This window comes from Hydra vulgaris, chromosome 14 (genome assembly GCF_038396675.1).
Source record: "Hydra vulgaris chromosome 14, alternate assembly HydraT2T_AEP".
NCBI classification, from domain to species: Eukaryota; Metazoa; Cnidaria; class Hydrozoa; order Anthoathecata; family Hydridae; genus Hydra; species Hydra vulgaris.
In genome coordinates, this window is record NC_088933.1 from 25,495,081 (window position 1) to 25,515,247 (window position 20,167).

Sequence of the window (20,167 nt, forward strand, 5' to 3'; positions counted from 1 at the left end):
TTTATTTGCATAAACACCTTTTAACCGCAACATCTATAAGGTGTTCATGTAGTATCACACGTTTACACCTTTTTCTTTAATATGAACACCTTTTTCTGTAACAGTGTACGTCAGTTTCTTAAAAAAAAAGAAAAAGTTTCTGATAAAAAAAGTGTGGAGAGGGCGTGCTTCCATTGCTTCACTATTTTTTGATTGCTTGGTATTTGAAAAACATACCCACTGCGTGTTATGCTATTAATATTTTCAACTTTGAAAAAAAAATAAAACAGCAACTAACAGCAGCATTTGTATAACGATCCTACGATTTATCTATTTTTTTTCTCCAATGAAATTTACAGCCATTAAATAGATAAAGAAGCATAAAATTTAACAAAACATTTTTTTTATAAATAATTTGTAAAAAGTACAATTTAAATAGATAAAAAACAAAAATTTCATGTTTACAATTAAATAAAAATAACAAAAAGATATTAAAAGCCAGTCGCCAACTAAAGTAAACTTAAATTCTTATAAAACCTTTTTAACAAAAACAAAACAAAAGACTAACAATTTATATCATTTTAATTAAAACGAGTCAAGCCCAATCCCAAAATTTGGGTAAACGAAAATTGATGCTGCAAAAGTTGTTATATGCTGCTGTAGAACGTGATAAAATAGTTTGAGAAGTGTAAAGGTATTTTCTGATATTTTTTGTTACGCCATATTTCTTTAACAGCACCAATTTCCAACACTTTTTGAGTTTATAAAAACATCCTGTTTTGTCTGAGCACCCCTTAGTGTATTGCTTTCATTTTCGTAGCGATCTTTTAAATTCTTAGCTATTCTCCAAAATGCTTCATCAATATTTGAGTTATCCTATATAAACAAATCTTTAATACCATTAATTTTGTTAATTTACTGTTTAAAAAAAAGCAAAAAAACCCTGATAATTTAAACATCACATCTGATAATTCAAACATTAAAAAAAAAAAATAGTCTAAAAAAAAAGACATTGACTGTTTAACATTCTTGATATATGGAATATATATTAAAATCTTTTTGTCATTAAATTACTGATTCTATACTATTAAAGTCCTGCTATGATACAAAGATATAAAAGTTGATAAAAACGTTACATAATTTTTAACTTTTTTATTAAAAATTTCTAACAAATTATTAATATTTATGTTACCTCACACATACTTTGTTATCGGAGAAAAAAATATGTGGCTCTTTTGTAGGGTGGGGGAAGATGACGGAGAAAAATAAAAACATGCAAAAAATCTACTTTTCTAAAATTATGTCTGTCAAAAAAATATCCAAACTCAATTTTGTATCCTCCATATCGTTCTCTAGTTAATTGGTTTTCAAGTAAGCTTCTAGTAAAGTAATTAATCCAAAGGCGTGGGAAGGATTTTTTGATGTTTCAGATAAGACACTTTCACACATTGTGCAAACTCGAAACTCAAGTATTTTCATACATATGCCAAATGAGGAGCCCTTGCAAAAATTTGGGATGGCGGAGACCTGGGAACAAAAAAGCCCTAAAACGTCTGCCCCCCCCTGCCCAAACGTGAGGGCACTAATGTAGTAAAATTTTTAACTTTACTATCGTAAACTATATTTAAATTTATCGACAGATTTTGAATTTCGTAGAAAATTAATGTAAATTGCAAAAGTTATGACCATACAAAATTTACACTCCCCTCATTTTGGGGAGGTCAGAAAATTTGCATGGTCATAACTTTTGTAATTTACAATATTTTTCTACGAAAATTAAAATCTGTCGATAAATTTAAATTTAGTTTACGATAGTTGAGTTGAAAATTTTACTACATTAGTGCCCTCACATTTGAGCAGGGGGGGGGGGCAGACGTTTTAGAGTTTTTTTGTTCCCAGGTTTTCGCCATCCCAAATTTTTGCAAGGGCTCCTCATTTGGCATATGCATGAACATACTTGAGTTTGAAGTTTGCACAATGTGTGAAAGTGTCTAATCTGAAACATCAAAAGATCCTTCCCGCGCTTACGAACTAATCAACATTCTTTTACAAGAGACTTTCTTTTTTTTTTTTTTTTTTACAAGAAATTTCCTTTTAAATAAGATATTTAAATTGTCCACACCCCAGATATCTTAAATCTAAATTCATTCCACTGACAGGATTTTCTTCAAATAACTTATGTAATATTTCCTATTGGTGGACAGCAGCAAATTTAAAAAGTTTATCATCAGCCATAAGTCCTTTCTTCACACCATTTCTTAACTTCGTGGTATTATTTTTATCCTCATTTCTTTTTTCTGCCCTTTTTATTTCATTTATGCAATCAATTGATGCAGGTTGACCAATACTTTAAAGTTAATAAATTTAAAATCTAATATATTTAAATATATTAGAAATATAAAAATCTAATATATATATATATATATATATATATATATATATATATATATATATATATATATATATATATATATATATATATATATATATATATATATATATATATATATATATATATATATATATAATACCTAATACCTAAAACAGCAGTCCAGGAATAAATTTGATTATTGCAGGACTTAATTGAGTAGTTAATTAGTTAGTTTTTCTACAGAAACATACCCCCTGCTACATAAAAAACAATATGCAGTCTTTTTCCAATACAATGAGGAAATTCATAGAGGACAGTTTGTGTGCATTTAGGAAAAACTTAAAGCCAGATGGGTTGCCTTTTCTTTGTACATGAAAATATATATTCAAAAAATGTACCATTTAATGCATATATTATTTTTTTCCTTAATGAGAGTATAAGAATAGTTTTAAAATATAATAAATTGATAGAAATCTTAGTTTACCTTAACATTGAAATGCTGTATACAAAGTTTGCTACTCGACAATCTTGTACAAGCGTTGTACTTGCAATAGACAGTTTAAGATCAACAATTTATTGCCGACTTCATTTTTATAAATTCCAAGGGCTGTATGTATGTATGTATGTATGTATGTATGTATGTATGTATGTATGTATGTATGTATGTATGTATGTATGTATGTATGTATCTATGTATGTATGTATGTATGTATGTATGTATGTATGTATGTATGTATGTATACATATATATATGTGCGGAAAAAGTTCCCGTACTAAAGTATAATTCAAAAAAATTATCTGTATGGTGTTTTCTTTTAATATATAGTGTGTTTTTAGTATTCTTTAGTATTCCGTTGTATTCTTTTAGTATTTTTAAGTATTATTATTTTTTTCTTTTAAACATCTTTGCTTCCAACAAGGCTGCAAGCAACCACTTTTAAAGTTGGAAGTTACTGAAAGAGAAAAGATGAAGATTGTAGAGCAAGATAACGATTGACGGACGACTTAAAAGATTGCAAATTACATGAATCAGGAAAGCAAGATAAAGGAAGCGAATTCCAAAGAGCTGATGTACGAGGAAAAAAACTAGACAAATAAGCGTTTTTGGAGCACTTAGAAACTGTCACAGAAAAAGGATGACACTTAATTGAATGACGAGTAACACGAGAATGAATTTTAGTAGATGGCACAAGAGACCCTAGCTCTTTAGAGCAGTGCCCATTATAGTATTTTTAGAAAAGAGAAAGAGAAGCAACATTACAACGATGTGATAATGGTTGGAGGTTGGCTGCAAGAGCAGGTCCAACTATGTTTACAATGCGTTTTTGCACCTTGTCTAAAAGAGAGAGGGCATCATTAGAAGATCTGCCCCAGATATGGCAACAGTATTCCATACAAGGCTGGATTTGAGATTTATAGAGATATAGAATAGAATCCAAAGTAAGAAAGTGACGAGCTTGATAAAGAGATGCAACCTTAGCAGATGCTAGTTTTGCAACTGATTTGATGTATGGTTTCCAAGAAAGATTGGAAGTAAGAGTTAATCCTAGAAGATAAAGAGAAGGTGACTCATCGAGTACATCACCATTCATAAATATAGGAAGATCTAAATTATTGCGATAACGATTGGCTGAAAAAAATTGAGTTTTATCTGAATTAAAGTTCACCAGCCACTGTGAGCCCCATGCTGTAGCAGAAGTGAGATCCTTTTCAAGCTCAAATGCCCTCTCTAAGCAATCAGAGGGTGTTGGTTTCTTATCACGACAAGAATAAATGGTAGTATCATCAGCAAACAATGCCACCTTAGATGTGAGAATATCTAGAAGATCGTTAATGTAAATTAAAAAGAGTATAGGGCCAAGGAGAGAACCTTGAGGAACCCCTGAAGTTACAGAATAAGAAGAAGAGTGTTGTCCATCAAGGACAACTTTTACGCTACGATTGGAAAGGAAGGATTCAATGATCTTAAAGATGTTGCCAGGTACACCATAAGAAGAAATCACAGGAAATCACTTTAGATACAGATGCTGGAGTGATATGAATGTCAAGCAATGGATCAACCCGTTTGTTGGCAATATCAGGTAGAACGCAACTAGTGGAATCAAGAGATGATATTGATGAAAAGTTTTTAGCAAACAATTCGGCTTTGTCTTTAGGTGAGTTGACAAAGTCTGAACCATACAAGAGAGGTGGAATTATAGATTTGCCCTTATTATTGATATTATTAAAGATTCTCCAGAAGTCACGAGAGCCTAATTTTTGAGATGAGATACGAGATTTCATGACCTGAGAATAGCGGGTTTTGGCATTAGACAAAACCATTTTACAATTGTTTCTAGCAGTAATAAACAGACGTCTGTTTTCTGGAGAATTGTTGTTTTTGCTGATAAATATGGAAGTAACGGTTTCGATTGGCAATCGCAGCAGCACAGTGTGAGGAAAACCATGGAGGAGAGTGAGGCTTGACCTGGAATCGTCGAGAGGGAATAAAAGATTCCAAGCCAGCATGAATCCACGAAGTTATGTAAGTAGCACATTTGTCGACAGAAAGACGAAAGATTTCTACCCAAGGGCCATCACGAAGAAAATCACGTAATAATAGGGGGATTCAGGTGATGAAGAAGAATGAGACATTAGTTTTAGAGAGATCAAACTGTGATCAGAAGAACCTAAGGGTGAATGTGGAGAAACTGAGCACTGACTAGGATCAGAAACAAGACATAAGTCGAGTAGAGAAGGTAGATGATTCGGGTTGTCAGGAAAGTGAGTAGGAAAGTTGACTATTAGTTAGGGATTAAGAAAGGCAAAATTTGTGGGCTTTAATGCCTGCAGAGTCACTGACACTAGAGCCAAGCAATTCAGAGTAGTGAGCATTAAAGTCACCGACAACAACTATATTAGCTGATGGATAAAGAGAGAGGGCTTGGTCAATATGATCAGAAATAATGTCAAAAAGAGTGCAGTCTTGAGATGAAGGAGAACAATATAGAACAAAGAGAAAGGCAATAGAGTGAAGTGGTGCTAAACGAAAGCACATGAAAGAATAGTCTGTGGATTCAAACCTAGTTTCACAACAAATGGGTGAATTCTTACGAATGTAAATGCCGAAGCCAAGCATGTGACTATTGGAGTCTTTACAAATTAGAGGAAGATAACCATCAACACTAAGATCACAAGATGAGACAGCCGAACTCAAATTAGTCTCACAAAGAGCAAGTAGGTCTGGTGAATTTTGACTCAACAGAAGAAAAGTTACTTCAACAGAAGACTCAACAGAAGAAAAGTTACTTCGAAGACCATGAATATTAGTGAATGATAGCTTTAGAGAACTTGGTGATGATGATGGTTTTTTGTGTTTTATAGTTTTTGGTACTTTATTCATTTTTAAATTAGATTGAAGAACTTGACTCAAAGCATAGACAGTACTCAGAACACCGTTTAATAGCCCAAGCAATTGCCTCATTACTACTAATAAACCCTAAACCGTAACAAAAGGTTCGAAATGTGGCCTCCGCAATGCACACCAGAAGTACAAACTTGGACACCATCCATGCGCAACATGGCACTGTTAATACTTTGATATTTTTCAGCTGTTGATGGAATCAGCCTCTCTGAGAGCTACCACAGAGTTCGGGAAACCTGACTACCAGCCGGCCTCAGAACCATAAAACTGAGTTTTAGAGCTGTACCCTCATTAGGAGATAATAGAATGAGTTGCCTAGTCATAAAAACAGAGACACAAGCAAAACCCATGCATTGAGTCAAGAAGATCCAGCATTCAACATCCTAAACTGGAAACAATGTATTAAAAATACATCTGCGCCAGCCTAATAGATGAAGAAGTTTTAAATTAAAGTGTAATTTGTTTCTCCCCTTGTACAGGAACTTTTGCTGATTTTGCTGTTTATATTTTTGTATGGGAACTTTTTCTGCACCCTGTATATATGCATATATATATTTGGGGTGTTTAGAAAAAAAATTCTAGAATTTGAAAAACAGATTAGAATTGAGCCAAATTTGTTTGAACTTACTCAAAAAAATTTCATCACTCTCGAACCACTCTTTACTTGCTCTCAAAGCATATGTTTAAAAAAAAAGGATCTAAAAATGACCAAAAAGGACTTACTTTAGGTGTCATGAGGGCAAGGCAAGCATAAATATTAAATTTTTTTTTTGAAGGGTTAGATAAACATCTGCATTCTTGATTAAAAAAGTTAAATGGTTTTTTTTCTTTCTCAAAAAACAGTAAAATTTACATTTTAAATCGGCTAAAAAATTGTTTATTACACTACCATGTTGTTTTTATAACCTTTTTAACACAGAGAGAGAGAGAGAGAGTGTTCTAAATTATCTCAATAAAATATAAACAACAAAAACATATATGCATTTAAAAATTCAACTTCCAATGGGAATAAATATTCTGCAACATCAAGCATAACTGGAATCTAAACTGCGTAAAACCATCAAAAAAATCAATTTAGTGAAGTGTTCGCTTTGTAAAACTATAGAAAGATGTGAAGAACTGGATTGTAACTGCGTTTTAGCTAAGGTTAAGAAACCCTGGATAAAAGCAGGGTTTGAAGTTGTTAGTGACACTTAACTATTCAAAAATCTTATAAAACTAGTCAAGCAGTATTCTGATTTAAAAAAAAAGAAAAAGAAAAATGAGGCTCTCCTAAAGATTTAACAAATCAGAAAAACTTTGAGAAGTACTTAGATTTTTTTGGGTTGACAATACCAGATTTGAAGAAAATTAATAGGACCAACGAAAAAAGATCTGACAAGCATAAGCTCAAAGCGTTGATGATTTTGGAAGATCAGGAAGGACAAAGAAAGTTTATTCTTGGGACAGAGGATAAAAATTTACTAGAAAAGTAAAACTTTACAATTTAAAATGTTAGGTTATACTTTTGTTATAAAACATTTAGTTATAATTAATATTATTTTATACTTGTAGACAGCAGAGAGAAACAGAAAGAAAATTAGAACGAAGTAAGTGCGATTGAAGAAAACTGATTATGAAGCTGAACTCAATTCTAATTCGAGTTCTGATTCATCCTATGATTCTGATTTTGAGCATAGTAACTACAATAAAAAAAAAAAAACATATCTAAATCTAACTGTACAGTAACTGCAGAGCTTCCAATAGATGTGTATGTTGGGAATGCTGTCCTTATGTCTTGATTGATGTTCAAAAAATCAACGATCTCAATAAAGAAATCAAGCTTATCGCTGAGTTTTTGGTCTTTTTTATACCAAGTGGTATTTAGAATCGAATATTGTTTCAAAGGCCCCCAACTTAAATATTAAAGCTATCCATTAGATAAATCAATTCAGAAATATTTGTTTGAAGCATTTCATAAAAAGTTTTTCCCATCAAAGTGTATAATACATGGATAAAGAAAAGGTTCTATTGCATTTTTTACATCCTCTATTGCTAAAGTTGAAATATTTTCATTTGCCAATTTCATCTTTCTAAAGGCTGTTGAGCCTGTTGCAATGTATATCTGTAAGATCAACACCAGCCTCAGTTAAAATGGTACTTGACACTATTTGCAAAACATTGGGTAAAACATCTCTGAAACATCAACATGTTATGCTTGATTTGCTTTCCAAGCCCACTTGGTACTTGAACTCAACTATAATTCCACTAGCTCCATTGGGTGAGGGTTTGCCTAAAAACCTTTCTTTTACCACCTTTCTTTGCATGAAAAACTTTTGTATGAAAAACCTTTCATGCCAAAGTTTTTCATACAAAGAAAGGTGGCAAAGTTAATCACTCAAAGTATTATATTGTTTCTAAATTTTGCAAGGTGGTAAGCATATATCTATTTACCCAATATACTATAGCTTCTAAGTTATCAGATATAGGGAAAATTACAATTGCAAAAAATACCATGTATTATATATAGGTGGTAAAATTTAATGTCATTATTTAATTATAGAAGCAATTATAAATTATTTATGAATTTTTACAAATCAAGAGAAATTTTTCAAATTTATAAATGATTTTTTATTAAGGATTTATAAATTAAATAAATAAACTTGCAATGAATGTATATTTTTATTTAATTGCAGTAGAAATCTTGTAGACTCATCTTAAACAAGTTGATTATCAATTATTTGATAATGAAAACATTATTAACCCATTTATTTATTAGTTAATAAAAGCTTATCTGTTTTTAATGATAATACATAGGGTTATTTAAAATTGATAACACTTGTATACACACAGAAACAGAAACAAATACAAAGTAACACACATAAACAGAGTTCTTTTTAATAAATAAATAAACAATCAGATTATATAAATATTTAGTGTAGACCTTAGCTGATAGCTCCATGAACTCTAATATTCCAAGCTGTGTAGCAAATGAGTCTGCCTCTTGTTTAGGTACTTCTCTATGACTCTCTAAATCAGATTTATTTCCAACAAGCATTTGGTAAATAGAATTACCAGCATATCTTTTTACATCTTGTAACCAATAATTAATATTTTTAAATGAATCCATTTTGCTGACATCGTATACTAAAATAACACCATTTGCAGAACGGTAGTAACTTTGAGTTATAGTGCGAAATCGTTCCTGACCTGCTGTATCCCAAATCTGAAGCTATTTAAAAAAAATATTTTTAAACTATTGAAATAAAACTACCAAAAAAAAAAAAAAAAAAAGTTGCGCATGTTTATGCAACATTTTAAATAGTAATAAGTTTATTAAGTAATAAGGGTTTTTAATATTATATAAAAATTTAAACCTAGAGTTACTGTATTAAATAGAACACATTTAGGGGGGTGGGAGCATATTATTTTCAAAAATGTTGTTTTTGGGACACCATATATATATATATATATATATATATAATATATATATATATATATATATATATATATATATATATATATATATATATATATATATATAATTAGTTGTTTATTTTTTTAATTTACTAAACTCAAACCTTTAAACGATAAAATTACAAATTTTTGAGTTTAAAAAGATATTCAGTATTGTTAAAATACTAAAAGCTTTTACTATGTTTTGTTTTTTTACCTATTCAATATCAATCAAAGTCCAATGATATCAAAAAAAAACATGCTGGATTGTTATTAATGGTCAACACTGTACACATACATACACTGTATGTATGTATGTATGTATGTATGTATGTATGTATGTATGTATGTATGTATGTATGTATGTATGTATGTATGTATGTATGTATGTATATATATATGTATATGTATGTATGTATATATAAAGCAATATACGCATTTACAACAAAAAAAAAAAAATGGTTTTAAACATCAACTATCATTACTTCATTGGGGGCATATCAACTTTAATGAAGATGCAAGTACTATTTATAATAAATTCTTCAAAACATTTTACTTAGTATATGACGCGAACTTTCCAGTATGTGAAAAATTAATAAGTCATAAAACCTTTAACAATCCTTAGATTACAAAAGGCTTAAAAAAATCTTCAAAAATAAAGCAAAACTTGTATATAAAATATTTAAAGACTAAATCTTCTGCAAATGAAAAAATGTGTAAAAATTAAAAAAATTTATTTGAAAAAATTCGTAAAAATCTAAAAAAAAAAAATTATCCCAATCTGATCAATAAATTTAAAAACAATTCAACGCACATCTGGCAAACAATAAAAGAAATAACAGGAAAATCAAAAAATCACTTATGTTTTTTACCACAAACTATAAAATTTGAAGATGTAAATATATGTGAACCAAACAAAATTGCAAACATGTTTAACAAATTTTTTACTGAAATTGGAACCAATCTCTCTAAAAAAATTCCTATGACCGAGAGTTCATTTGAAGACAGCTTGTGTCCTATAAATAAATCTCATTATAACAATGAGTATTCTACTGAATTATCCCACGATGAGCTTGATAGAGGCTTTAAATCTCTAAAAAGAAATAAAACTATTGGTGCTGATGAAGTAGGTGGTAACATAGTTGTAGATTGTTATAAAATTTTGAAAGATATTCTTTATAAAGTATTTAATGCATCTATAAAACAAGGAGTTTTACCGGATCAATTGAAAATTGCAAAAGTTATACCAATTTACAAACAAGGCGCTAAAACAAATATTAATAACTATCGCCCAATTTTGGTTCTTTCAACTATTTTAAAATTATTAGAAAGAATAATATATAATATTTAAATATTTTGACCAAAATAATATAATATATACCAAACAGTTTGGCTTTAAAAAAAATATTTCAATTGAGCACGCAATTATTCAATTTATTAGGGAAATCTCAGAATCTTTCGAAAAAAAAATATATATATATATACCCGAGGAATCTTTATTAATGTTTCGAAGGCTTCCAATACTATTGACCATGAAATATTGCTTAAAAAGCTCGAATACTATGGAATTAATAACAATATGCTAAAATGGTTTCATAGTTACTTATCAAATAGAAAGCAATTTGTTACTTCTAATGATGGCCTTTAAAGTGACTATATTGAAATAACCTGTGGTGTTACACAAGGCACTATTCTAGGTCCTCCTAGGTATGTTTTTAATCTATATTAATGATTAAAGTAAAGCAGCTAATCTTCGAAGTATTATGTTTGCTGATGATATGAATTTGTTCTTATCAACAGTAATATTATTAAGCTGTTTTCTGATATGAATAAAGAACTTTAATGCGTATCTGAGTGGTTTAAATGTAACAAATTAACCTTAAACCTTCATAAAAACAAAATATATTCTGTTTCACCCTATATCTAAAAAATGTTTTTTACCAACAACCATGCCAAAAATTCTTATTGATGAACTTGAAATAGAAAGGAAAACTTTTACTAGTTTTCTTGGCATTTATCTTGATGAGAATGTTACATGGAAACTGCATATCGACTAGATTTGCACTTAAGTTTCTAAAAATATAGAAGTCCACTATAAGTCAAGAAATTATTTAAACAAAACCATTTAATCCAACTCTATTAATCATTTATACATAGTTATATTAACTATGCAAATATTGCTTGGGAAAGTACAAGCAAAAGTAAGTTGCGTACTCTTTATCATCGTCAGAAACACGCAAAACGCTTAGTTTGTTTTGAAAATTGATGTACGCATTCAAGGTTTTTATTAAAAAATATAAAAGTACTTAATATTTATGAAGTGAATGTATATAAAATACTATGTTCTGTTTCAATGTAAAATCATTACACAATTTTAAAGATTTTATTACCTTAAAAACAAAAACTAAGTATACACTACAAAATGATAACTCACTCTATGAACCCTTTTGTCAAACAAAATTCAATCAGTTCTGCATAGTTTATTGTGTACCTAATCTGTGAAACAAAATCATTTTACCTAATTTTGATTTATCAATTACCTTGCCAGTCTTTAAAAAATTAAAAAGAATTTAAAAAAGTAGAAAAAATAAAAAAAAATTAAAAAAAAATTAAAAGAATTCAATCTTTTTAATGACAATATTTTGAAATACTTTTAAATATAAGAAATTTACATAAACACGCTCTTTTGTTTTTGTATTTTGTCATTTTTATTTGTTTATACTTATTAATAGCTTAAGTTATATTTTATTATAACGTTTTATGGTTTTGACGACAAGATCATTATATCATATATCAGATACCAAGTTTTTATTTTAACTTTCCTTTTGTTATTTTATTTTTAATCTTATTGATGTGGTGATTATATTCTCTATCATAATTTATTAAAAGTACAAAAATTCATACAAACAAAAATTCATACAAACAAAAATAAATTAAACAAAAAAAATTATCATACTGGAACACATTGGTCAAAACAGCAATTTCCTAATATCTATGTCCTTATTGATTGTCTAGAACTTGAGACGATTTAAAAGAAGAAGAAGGAAAAAAAAATGACGTGTTATTTTATTAAAACTGAAAAACGAACATTGCGATGAAAGGAAAAAAGATTATCAATTTCTTAAAAAACTGAAAATTTGGATGTTTAACAACTAAAAATAACTGAGAATTTGAACAAAAATATAACCGGATATAAAGATAAAAAGTTATATAGATAAAAATGTAAACTATGTAAACTATATTATGGAAATATATTAAATAAAAACTAAATAAAAATTTTTTTTTTTGATGATTTAAACATTTCAGAAAAAGGCTGAAAAAAGAAACATTAAGCTAAACTAAACTAGGGAAAAAAAAGAAAAAAAGAATAGAAATTACCTTTAAATTAAAATTAAAAAAAATTGAAGTTAAAATTACTTTTGTTACATTTTAAACTGCTTTCCAAAAAAATTACTAATAAAAAACTTATCTTTTAAAAAGTTTAACTAAAGTTAAGCAAAACACTTTTACAAATTACTTCTACTGATTGTTTAATAAATGAAAAAATTTTATTTAAATTATTGAAAGACGAAATTAATTATTGAAAAGAAAAAAACATGATATTTTTTAGTTGTATAAACATTTTTTTCAAAAAGTTGCCAAAAAAAAATTGTTTAAAAAAAAACATTTTTTTAAATAATTCCTTATATATTTTTAAATAATATTTTTTTTGCAAAATAATATCGCTACTGTTTGAAAAAAAACAACAATTTTCAAAACGCTATACTTTAGCTAGAAATAATTGATAACTGCCATATCTTATTGAAAATATACTAAATGTGAGTCGTAGAGGTATAATATCTCACTTAAAATACTCACAGGCAATTTATTTTCTTAAAAATATCTGCATGAAATTAACAAATTCGCAACTTCGTGTGAATTTGTTAATTTCATAACAGAAAATAAATTGCCTGTGATTATTCAAGAATAATCATGCACGAAAGTCGTGCGTGATTATTCATGAATCTGAATGTGATTATTCAACTTCCATGGGTGATTATTCATGAACTGCATTTAAACGATTACTGTGACTCTATGATACATAGTGCAACCCTGTAACTTTCTGGACAGCTTTACTAATGTTTAAAACATCATTTAAAAAAATATATATATAATGCTGAAGCTTATATTTTTTGAGGAATTGAAGTTTATTTATCTAGTAACCAAAATTTGAGTTTTTCTGTTCTGTGCATGATTCTGTTTCCAACTTAATTTATTCTTTGTTAACATTACTTATGTATACCATTTTTTGTTAACAAAATATTTATATAGGTGAGAATTAAATGAGAGCAAATTGAAGATCGCCAGTTTTATTGTTATGAAAATAATAAACAAAACATATGCAAGTTTCTGTGCGTGATTTTTTGGAAATGCCTAAATATAACATTTAATTTGCAGTTATTCTGCGTAACATTGAATTTGCGAATAACAATGAACAAAACCTGCAAATGTTTTCAACTTTTTTTTTTTTAGGTAATTTCTTTGCCTGTTGCTTCAACCAATGAGAATATGATAAACTATTTTTTTTACAGAAGTTTTACCATAGTTAAATAATTTTTATTTACCAAAAATTATGTTTTTATCCTATTCCAGTGAAACAGTCAGAAGTGGTGATAACATAGTGTGTTTTCAATTTAGAAAATTTTGTATTGTTTTGAGAATATCAGGTTAATTTTTTTGTATTATAATGATTTATTTGTCAAATTTTACCATAATTCTAAAATAATATTAACTTACATGTTTTTTGCTACAAAAGGGATATATAGTTTCACTTAGCTAAAATATAACCAAAATCAAGGTAACTTTGAATATTCAATTTTAGCCAAAAATGTTTTTCTTGCTATCTGGGTAACATTGCAATAATACATAATAAATAAAAGACATCTTTTTAATGTAGTAGCCTAATTAAAATAACTATTGTTCACTTACTTTGATGTTTTAATTTTTAATATTATTTATTAAAAATTAAAACATCAAAGTATTTTAACAATAAAAAGTAAAATAATTTTTGAATAATTAGTTGTCACTTTCCAGGCCCGTAGTAACCGGGGAGGGAAGAAGGGGGGGGGGACTATTTTGATAATTTTGGCCAATATGCTGTTAATAAACTAATTTTTATTAATAACTATTATCTTTATTTATTATAATCTTCATATTTTTAGCATTCAAAAATGTCATGAAAATATTTAAGAACTCATCCTGACACAAGAAAATATTGTACTGAACCCAACTACTTAAATTCTACTCTTCAAGAGGCGTTAGGGAAAACTAAAATAGCAAAAACATTAATTGTTGAGGCATCTAAATTTTTTGAAGTACCCAAAACAACATTCTATAAATTTAAAAAACAACACTGTAAACCAGTGAGGCACCATATTGCCAATAGTATTCTATAGAGATGTGCCGGGTCCCCGGGTATCCGGCACATCTCTATAGAATACTATAGTATATATAAAATCGGTTGTTTTACAGGGTACCCGGTATTGACCAATTGTTACAGTACCCAGCACCGGGTATCTTTTTTTTTTATCTTAAATTGATTTTTCTTTTAGTTTCTACCAATAAACTTCAACCAATAAACTTCTTGATATAATTCTAAGAGCGTTATGTAGTCGATAACCACAAAGTTCTATTAACTTAAAACAATCTCACTTAAAATATTTTTCAATATATTTTTGCAAAAAAATTTATACGGATACAAAAACCGTAACGCTAAAGAAAATAATTTGAGAATATGAATAAAATGAATAGTGGTAAAAAATATTTAATAGCTTCTTTTTATTCTGTTAGAATACAAGAAAATTTTTCTTCTGTCGAATGCTGATAGCGCTTTTCATTTGTATCAAGCACAAATCATAAAAGTAGAGATATAAGGTAAATATTTTACATATTTTTTATATTTTAATTCGAGCATATTATTAAAAAAATTATCGTTTTATATAAAATAATTGAAAACATATGATATCAAACGTACTTTCATTATATTTATAGAATTTTATTTGAAAGAAAAATTATGAATAAAAAAAGTATAGCATAGAAGTTTTTTGATATAAGCACAACTCCTCATATGAGCAAGTGCAAACTATGTGATAGTTTAGTTACAAGAGAAGGAAAATCTTTAAAGTTTTATGGAACTACAGGAATGGTAAAACATTTGCGTTTAAAGCACTCCAAAGAGTTTAAACCACCAATACAGTACAAAGTAACATTATTCAGGCTTTAAACAAAAAAAAACTATGGAATATTGATGACCACAGATCTATTCGAATCCATAAAATAATAGGAAAACTTATCACATTAGATATTCAGTCATTTTCTATTGTTGAAGATACGGGATTTAATGAACTGATGCTTACCCCAATTAGAAATTACCATGAAAAGATGCTTACCCCAATTAGAAATTACCATGTAGAACATATTTTAGCCAAAACATAATCACATGCAAATATGATGAACTGTTTGAAGATATAAAAATAAAAATTTCTGCGGCAAACTATTTGTCTCTGACGACAGATATTTGGACAGCGGATACTGCGAAAATCGCATTACTGGACATCCAGTATAGATCCAACTAAATTTTCCCAAGAAACTGCTGTTCTTCGAGTAATTCATTTTCTGGAAAATCACACAGGTGTTTATATAAAAGAGTATTTACAAAAAGGTTTAGAATCTTTTGAAATCCCGCTAAGCAAAATTTATCTTATTGTTACCGATAATGCAAGCAATATGAAGGGTGCAGTAAAAAACAGTGGAATGACATCAATTCCATGCTTTATCCATACTTTGCAGCTATGTATTCATGACTTTATATTTAGCCAAAAAACCATCAAGGAGATTTTAACTTTATGCAGAGGAATAACAACCCATTTTATTCATTCACTAATAGCATGTGCAAAATTAAAATCAATTCAGCAGCAATTAAGTACTGAACCTCACAAAATGAAACAAGATGTTCCAACTTGCTGGAACAATTCATTTAAAATGCTACAAAGAGCGTTTGAACAAAAAGTTCCTTTGGCCACTTATGCAGCAGAGTTTTATGAAATTAACCTTCCTACTAATTATCAATGGGGAATAGTCAAAAAACTTGTTTACATTCTTGCTCCATTTAAAAACTTAACAAAAAAATGTGGTAGGAGGGATGAAACTTGCGCAAAAACTATACCATCTGTTCTTGGATTAAAAGTTTTATTACAAAAAGGTTCATCAAGTGATAAATATACTGGGATTATGACGATGATTGATGAACTAATAAAATCTGTTACTAAAAGACTTGATAAATTTTTGCTTAATAAAATGTTGTGTATCAACATTTTTGGATCCACGATATAAATTACTTTATCAACATCCAGATGAAAATATTATTATAGAGTGGGTTTAAGAAGCATGGAAAGAAATGCAAGGAGTGCAAGATGTTGTTGACTCTGACTCCAACAATGTTCCAATAGTAAAAGCTCCAGCCTCTACTGGATTCCAGCCTCTACTGGATTCCAGCCTCTACTGGATTCATTAGCATTGATGATTGTTTTAAAGATGTAGCTTTTATAAGAAATGGAAGAAAGCAGAGTGAAAAACATTCCGTGGCAGAAAGTGAACCAATAGATATTGAAGTTGCTGACATAATTAAGAAGCAAACAATATTAAAGTCTGCAATTACTTAAGAAATAGAAAACTATTTATCTCTGCCTCTTTTAGAAAATACAGGTTGTCCGTTTTTGTGGTGGAGTAAATGTGGAATGCAGTGGAAAAACTGAAAAAAATGGCATTAAAATATCTTACAGCACCTCTGTCATCAATAGAAATTGAAAGGTTATTTAGTGCTGGTGGGGACATATACGGAGCAACAAGGAGCAGACTAAAAGCAGATAACGGAGAATACCTAATGTTTGTTCATTACGATCTAAAGTTAATAAAATAAGATACAGCAAATAAGATATTAAAAGATATTATAATAAGATATTATAAAGTTAATTAAAATAAGATACAGCAAATAAGTGTTGTTTAAGTTCTTTTTATTTGTTCAAATTTGTTCTATTTTAATCACACTACAGTCAAGAAAGTCTACCCTTTTATTGCAATTCTTTGTTTCTCTTAATCTTTTACTTTCCCTAATAAAACTTTCAGTGGCGGAACTTCGAATTTTGCCCCCTTCCACACAAAATACTATTTAGGCCGGAACCACCAGGAGAGGAAAATAACTTTAAACTAAGTATAGTTATTAAAAAACTGTTGCACAACTATTTTGCTAAATGGTAGTTTCGCTGCATAACTTTTGGTTAGTTAGCATAAAAAGTGTGTTTTGTGTGAATAGTTCATCGCTAGAGATTTCACAAGTTTTTATTCCAACTTTAAAAAAAAAGGACTCGGTGCCGGGTACCCGGAATCTGACCCGATTTTCAGCCGGGCACCCGGAATCGGAGACTCGGCATAAACTGGTTCCGGCACATCACTAGTATTCTAGAGGAATATTGTTTCAAAAATGACTTACTTTGTTAAAGTATTGGTAAAGTATGTTAAGTAAGTGGTAGTGGTAAAGCGCTCGCTTCATAAGCGAGGGGTTCCGAGTTTGATCCCCACCACGTCCCTGGTAGTACCGCGCTCAACTTGTTTCTCCGCGCAGCAGCCTTGTTCGTCAAGGTTCGTGTTTCGGAGTTGTAGAGTTGAGAGAGGGTTTTAACCACAATTAAGTAGCCTCCTCATCTGTAGTGGTCTTCTGGGCCTTAAGGAGGTGAAATAACAAAAAAAAAAAAGTATCAAAGGAATACCAAATGTATATGGTGTTAATGATTTGAAAAGTTTTTTAAAAACTTATCTGGATCATAGCGGAAAAAACGATACATTAATTTAAAGAATGTTGAAAATGGTGTATATCATGGTTATACTATAAAAGAATTTATTGTAACTCGACATAATGGACTTGTGAAATATGAACAAGTCCGAGTTGATTTTGATTTTGCAAAATAAAAGAGATAATGATAATGTTAAAAAAAATCGATGTCTCAGAACAGAGTTCTTATGACATCTACTAAAACCAAGAACCAACAGCTTTTTTAAATTCATTGGGTATGAGGAAACTCTGTTCCCTATCCAAGTGAAAAATTGAAATTGCTGATAAATTGTTTAGAAATATGATGACAGTGTTGGTTTAAGTGAGGGGACATTAATTTCATTCACATTCAAGATATTATAACTCTGATTATTTGTAAACCTTAAACACTGTAATATTTCTTTTAATAGTAAATGTTTATGAGTAAGGAATTATATTATATCTTTCAAATTTTTTTTTCATAAACCTAAAATTTGATCCATAAGTTTATTTAGTGATTTGTATTATTTTATTGAGTAATTTGAATGTTTATTGTCAAAATATTTTAACTAGATGTATTTAAAAATTATATAAAATGATACAAAGAAATGTACACATTTTTAAAATAAAAAGATTAAAATGGACATTTTGTTTAATAGTATTCAAAGTTAACTTAAATGCAAGTGTAACTTTAAATCCTCACTTTGTTTTCTAAAGATACCAAATTAAAAAAACTTATAAAAATCTAGAAAAAGGAGATCATCTGAACACTCTTTATGCAAAAACATTTGTTTCTGGTTTGTAACAAAAATCGTATAGGGTTAAAACTAGCACAAAGCATTCAATGTTACCCAGAATGACCGTACATAATGCATATATTTTATACGGTCATTAAAATTAATTTTAAATTTTATTTAAAGCCTTAGTGCAAAATTAAAACTTTAAAAAAGATTAATGATCAAAAGTTATTTTTGACATAACGATGTTTTTTATTAAACAGCCGTTGTCAAATAGTAAACAAAAACAATAATAAGAGTTTGTCAGTAACAACATGAAAATTGAAGTCTATTTAAAAAAACATACAATATTAAATTGAAACTATTTTATTAAAAAACAAATATTCTGCCATAAAATATTCTAAATAATAAGGAAAGAAACTACAATTTCACTAGACTAACATTAAATAAACTGAATGACATGACAAAGATTTCGATTGCATAACTCGGTTCCGTAAAAATTATATTCTAAAAATTTAATCAGACACTGTTCAACCTAAACAAGTTTTAATCAGACATTGTGTCTGGGACCTTTAAAAAAATTAAATTGAGCCCTGATATATGCATACGTTATAAATGCCTGACTAAACGGGGTCTACCTCTGTTTTATATGTCCATGTTCTTAATTACGACATAAGAATTTTCATAACTTAAAGTTTTAAAATTTAGTACTAATAATAAAATTTAATGACTTTTGACAACCAAAAAATAATAAATGTATTTCTAAACAACTTGCACCTTAATCTTTTTATCATCAACTTGAATTGTCTTGATAGTAAAATCAACTCCTATAGTGCTGGCATGTCGATCAACAAATGTATTATACTTGAATCGATGAACTATAGCAGTCTTCCCAACTCCAGCATCACCAATAAGAACTATTTTAAACAAGTAGTCAAAATCTGTATCAACAGCATCATTACTACTCAACACAGTTTGCATAACAGCTAACAATTTATTTTTTACCTGTATTGCAAAACATAAGTGATTTAGAATTAAAAAAAAATTGCTTTTATATTACTTATGCAATTTGATAAACTTCATATTAGTTTAAATTTTACAAAATTATCAGGTTGAAAACAATGATCATTCAGGCCATTTTAAAAATCCTTAGAACATTTTGCAAAAAAAATCCAGAAATGACTTATATATGAAATCATAACATAGCTTTAAGCTGGTGGTTTTCCTAACTTTTTTGAAACACTTCTTATTTTTTTGTATGGGTAATGACTAAAAAATTAAAAAACATATATTGCTAAAATATAAATTTAAATTTGTATGTACGGAAAACTTTTCGGAAATCCAGAAAAATATATTCAGATAAAAAAAACTAACCATTATTGCATTTTAATTTTAAC

The 20,167-nt window shown here is 28.7% G+C and overlaps 1 protein-coding gene across 1 annotated transcript; it reads right to left on the reverse strand.

The window, feature by feature from the left end:
* Positions 1 to 365: 365 nt before the first annotated feature.
* Positions 366 to 19,779, reverse strand: LOC124819275 (ras-related protein Rab-43). Its single transcript, XM_065818506.1, has 3 exons — positions 19,548 to 19,779; positions 8,677 to 8,964; positions 366 to 855 (listed from the first exon to the last, which is right to left on the reverse strand). The coding sequence occupies exons 1-3, from the start codon at positions 19,749 to 19,751 to the stop codon at positions 709 to 711; spliced, it is 639 nt and encodes a 212-aa protein (XP_065674578.1). The 5' UTR covers positions 19,752 to 19,779; the 3' UTR covers positions 366 to 708.
* Positions 19,780 to 20,167: the final 388 nt, after the last annotated feature.

Coding starts and splice junctions, on each gene's coding strand:
- LOC124819275 (XM_065818506.1), bottom strand. CDS start 19,751: ATGCAAACTGTGTTGAGTAGTAATGATGCTGTTGATACAGATTTTGAC. Junction 8,965..19,547: donor TTGATGATAAAAAGATTAAG/GTGCAAGTTGTT, acceptor TTTTTTAAATAG/CTTCAGATTTGGGATACAGC. Junction 856..8,676: donor TCATGGAGCTATCAGCTAAG/GTCTACACTAAA, acceptor TTGTTTATATAG/GATAACTCAAATATTGATGA.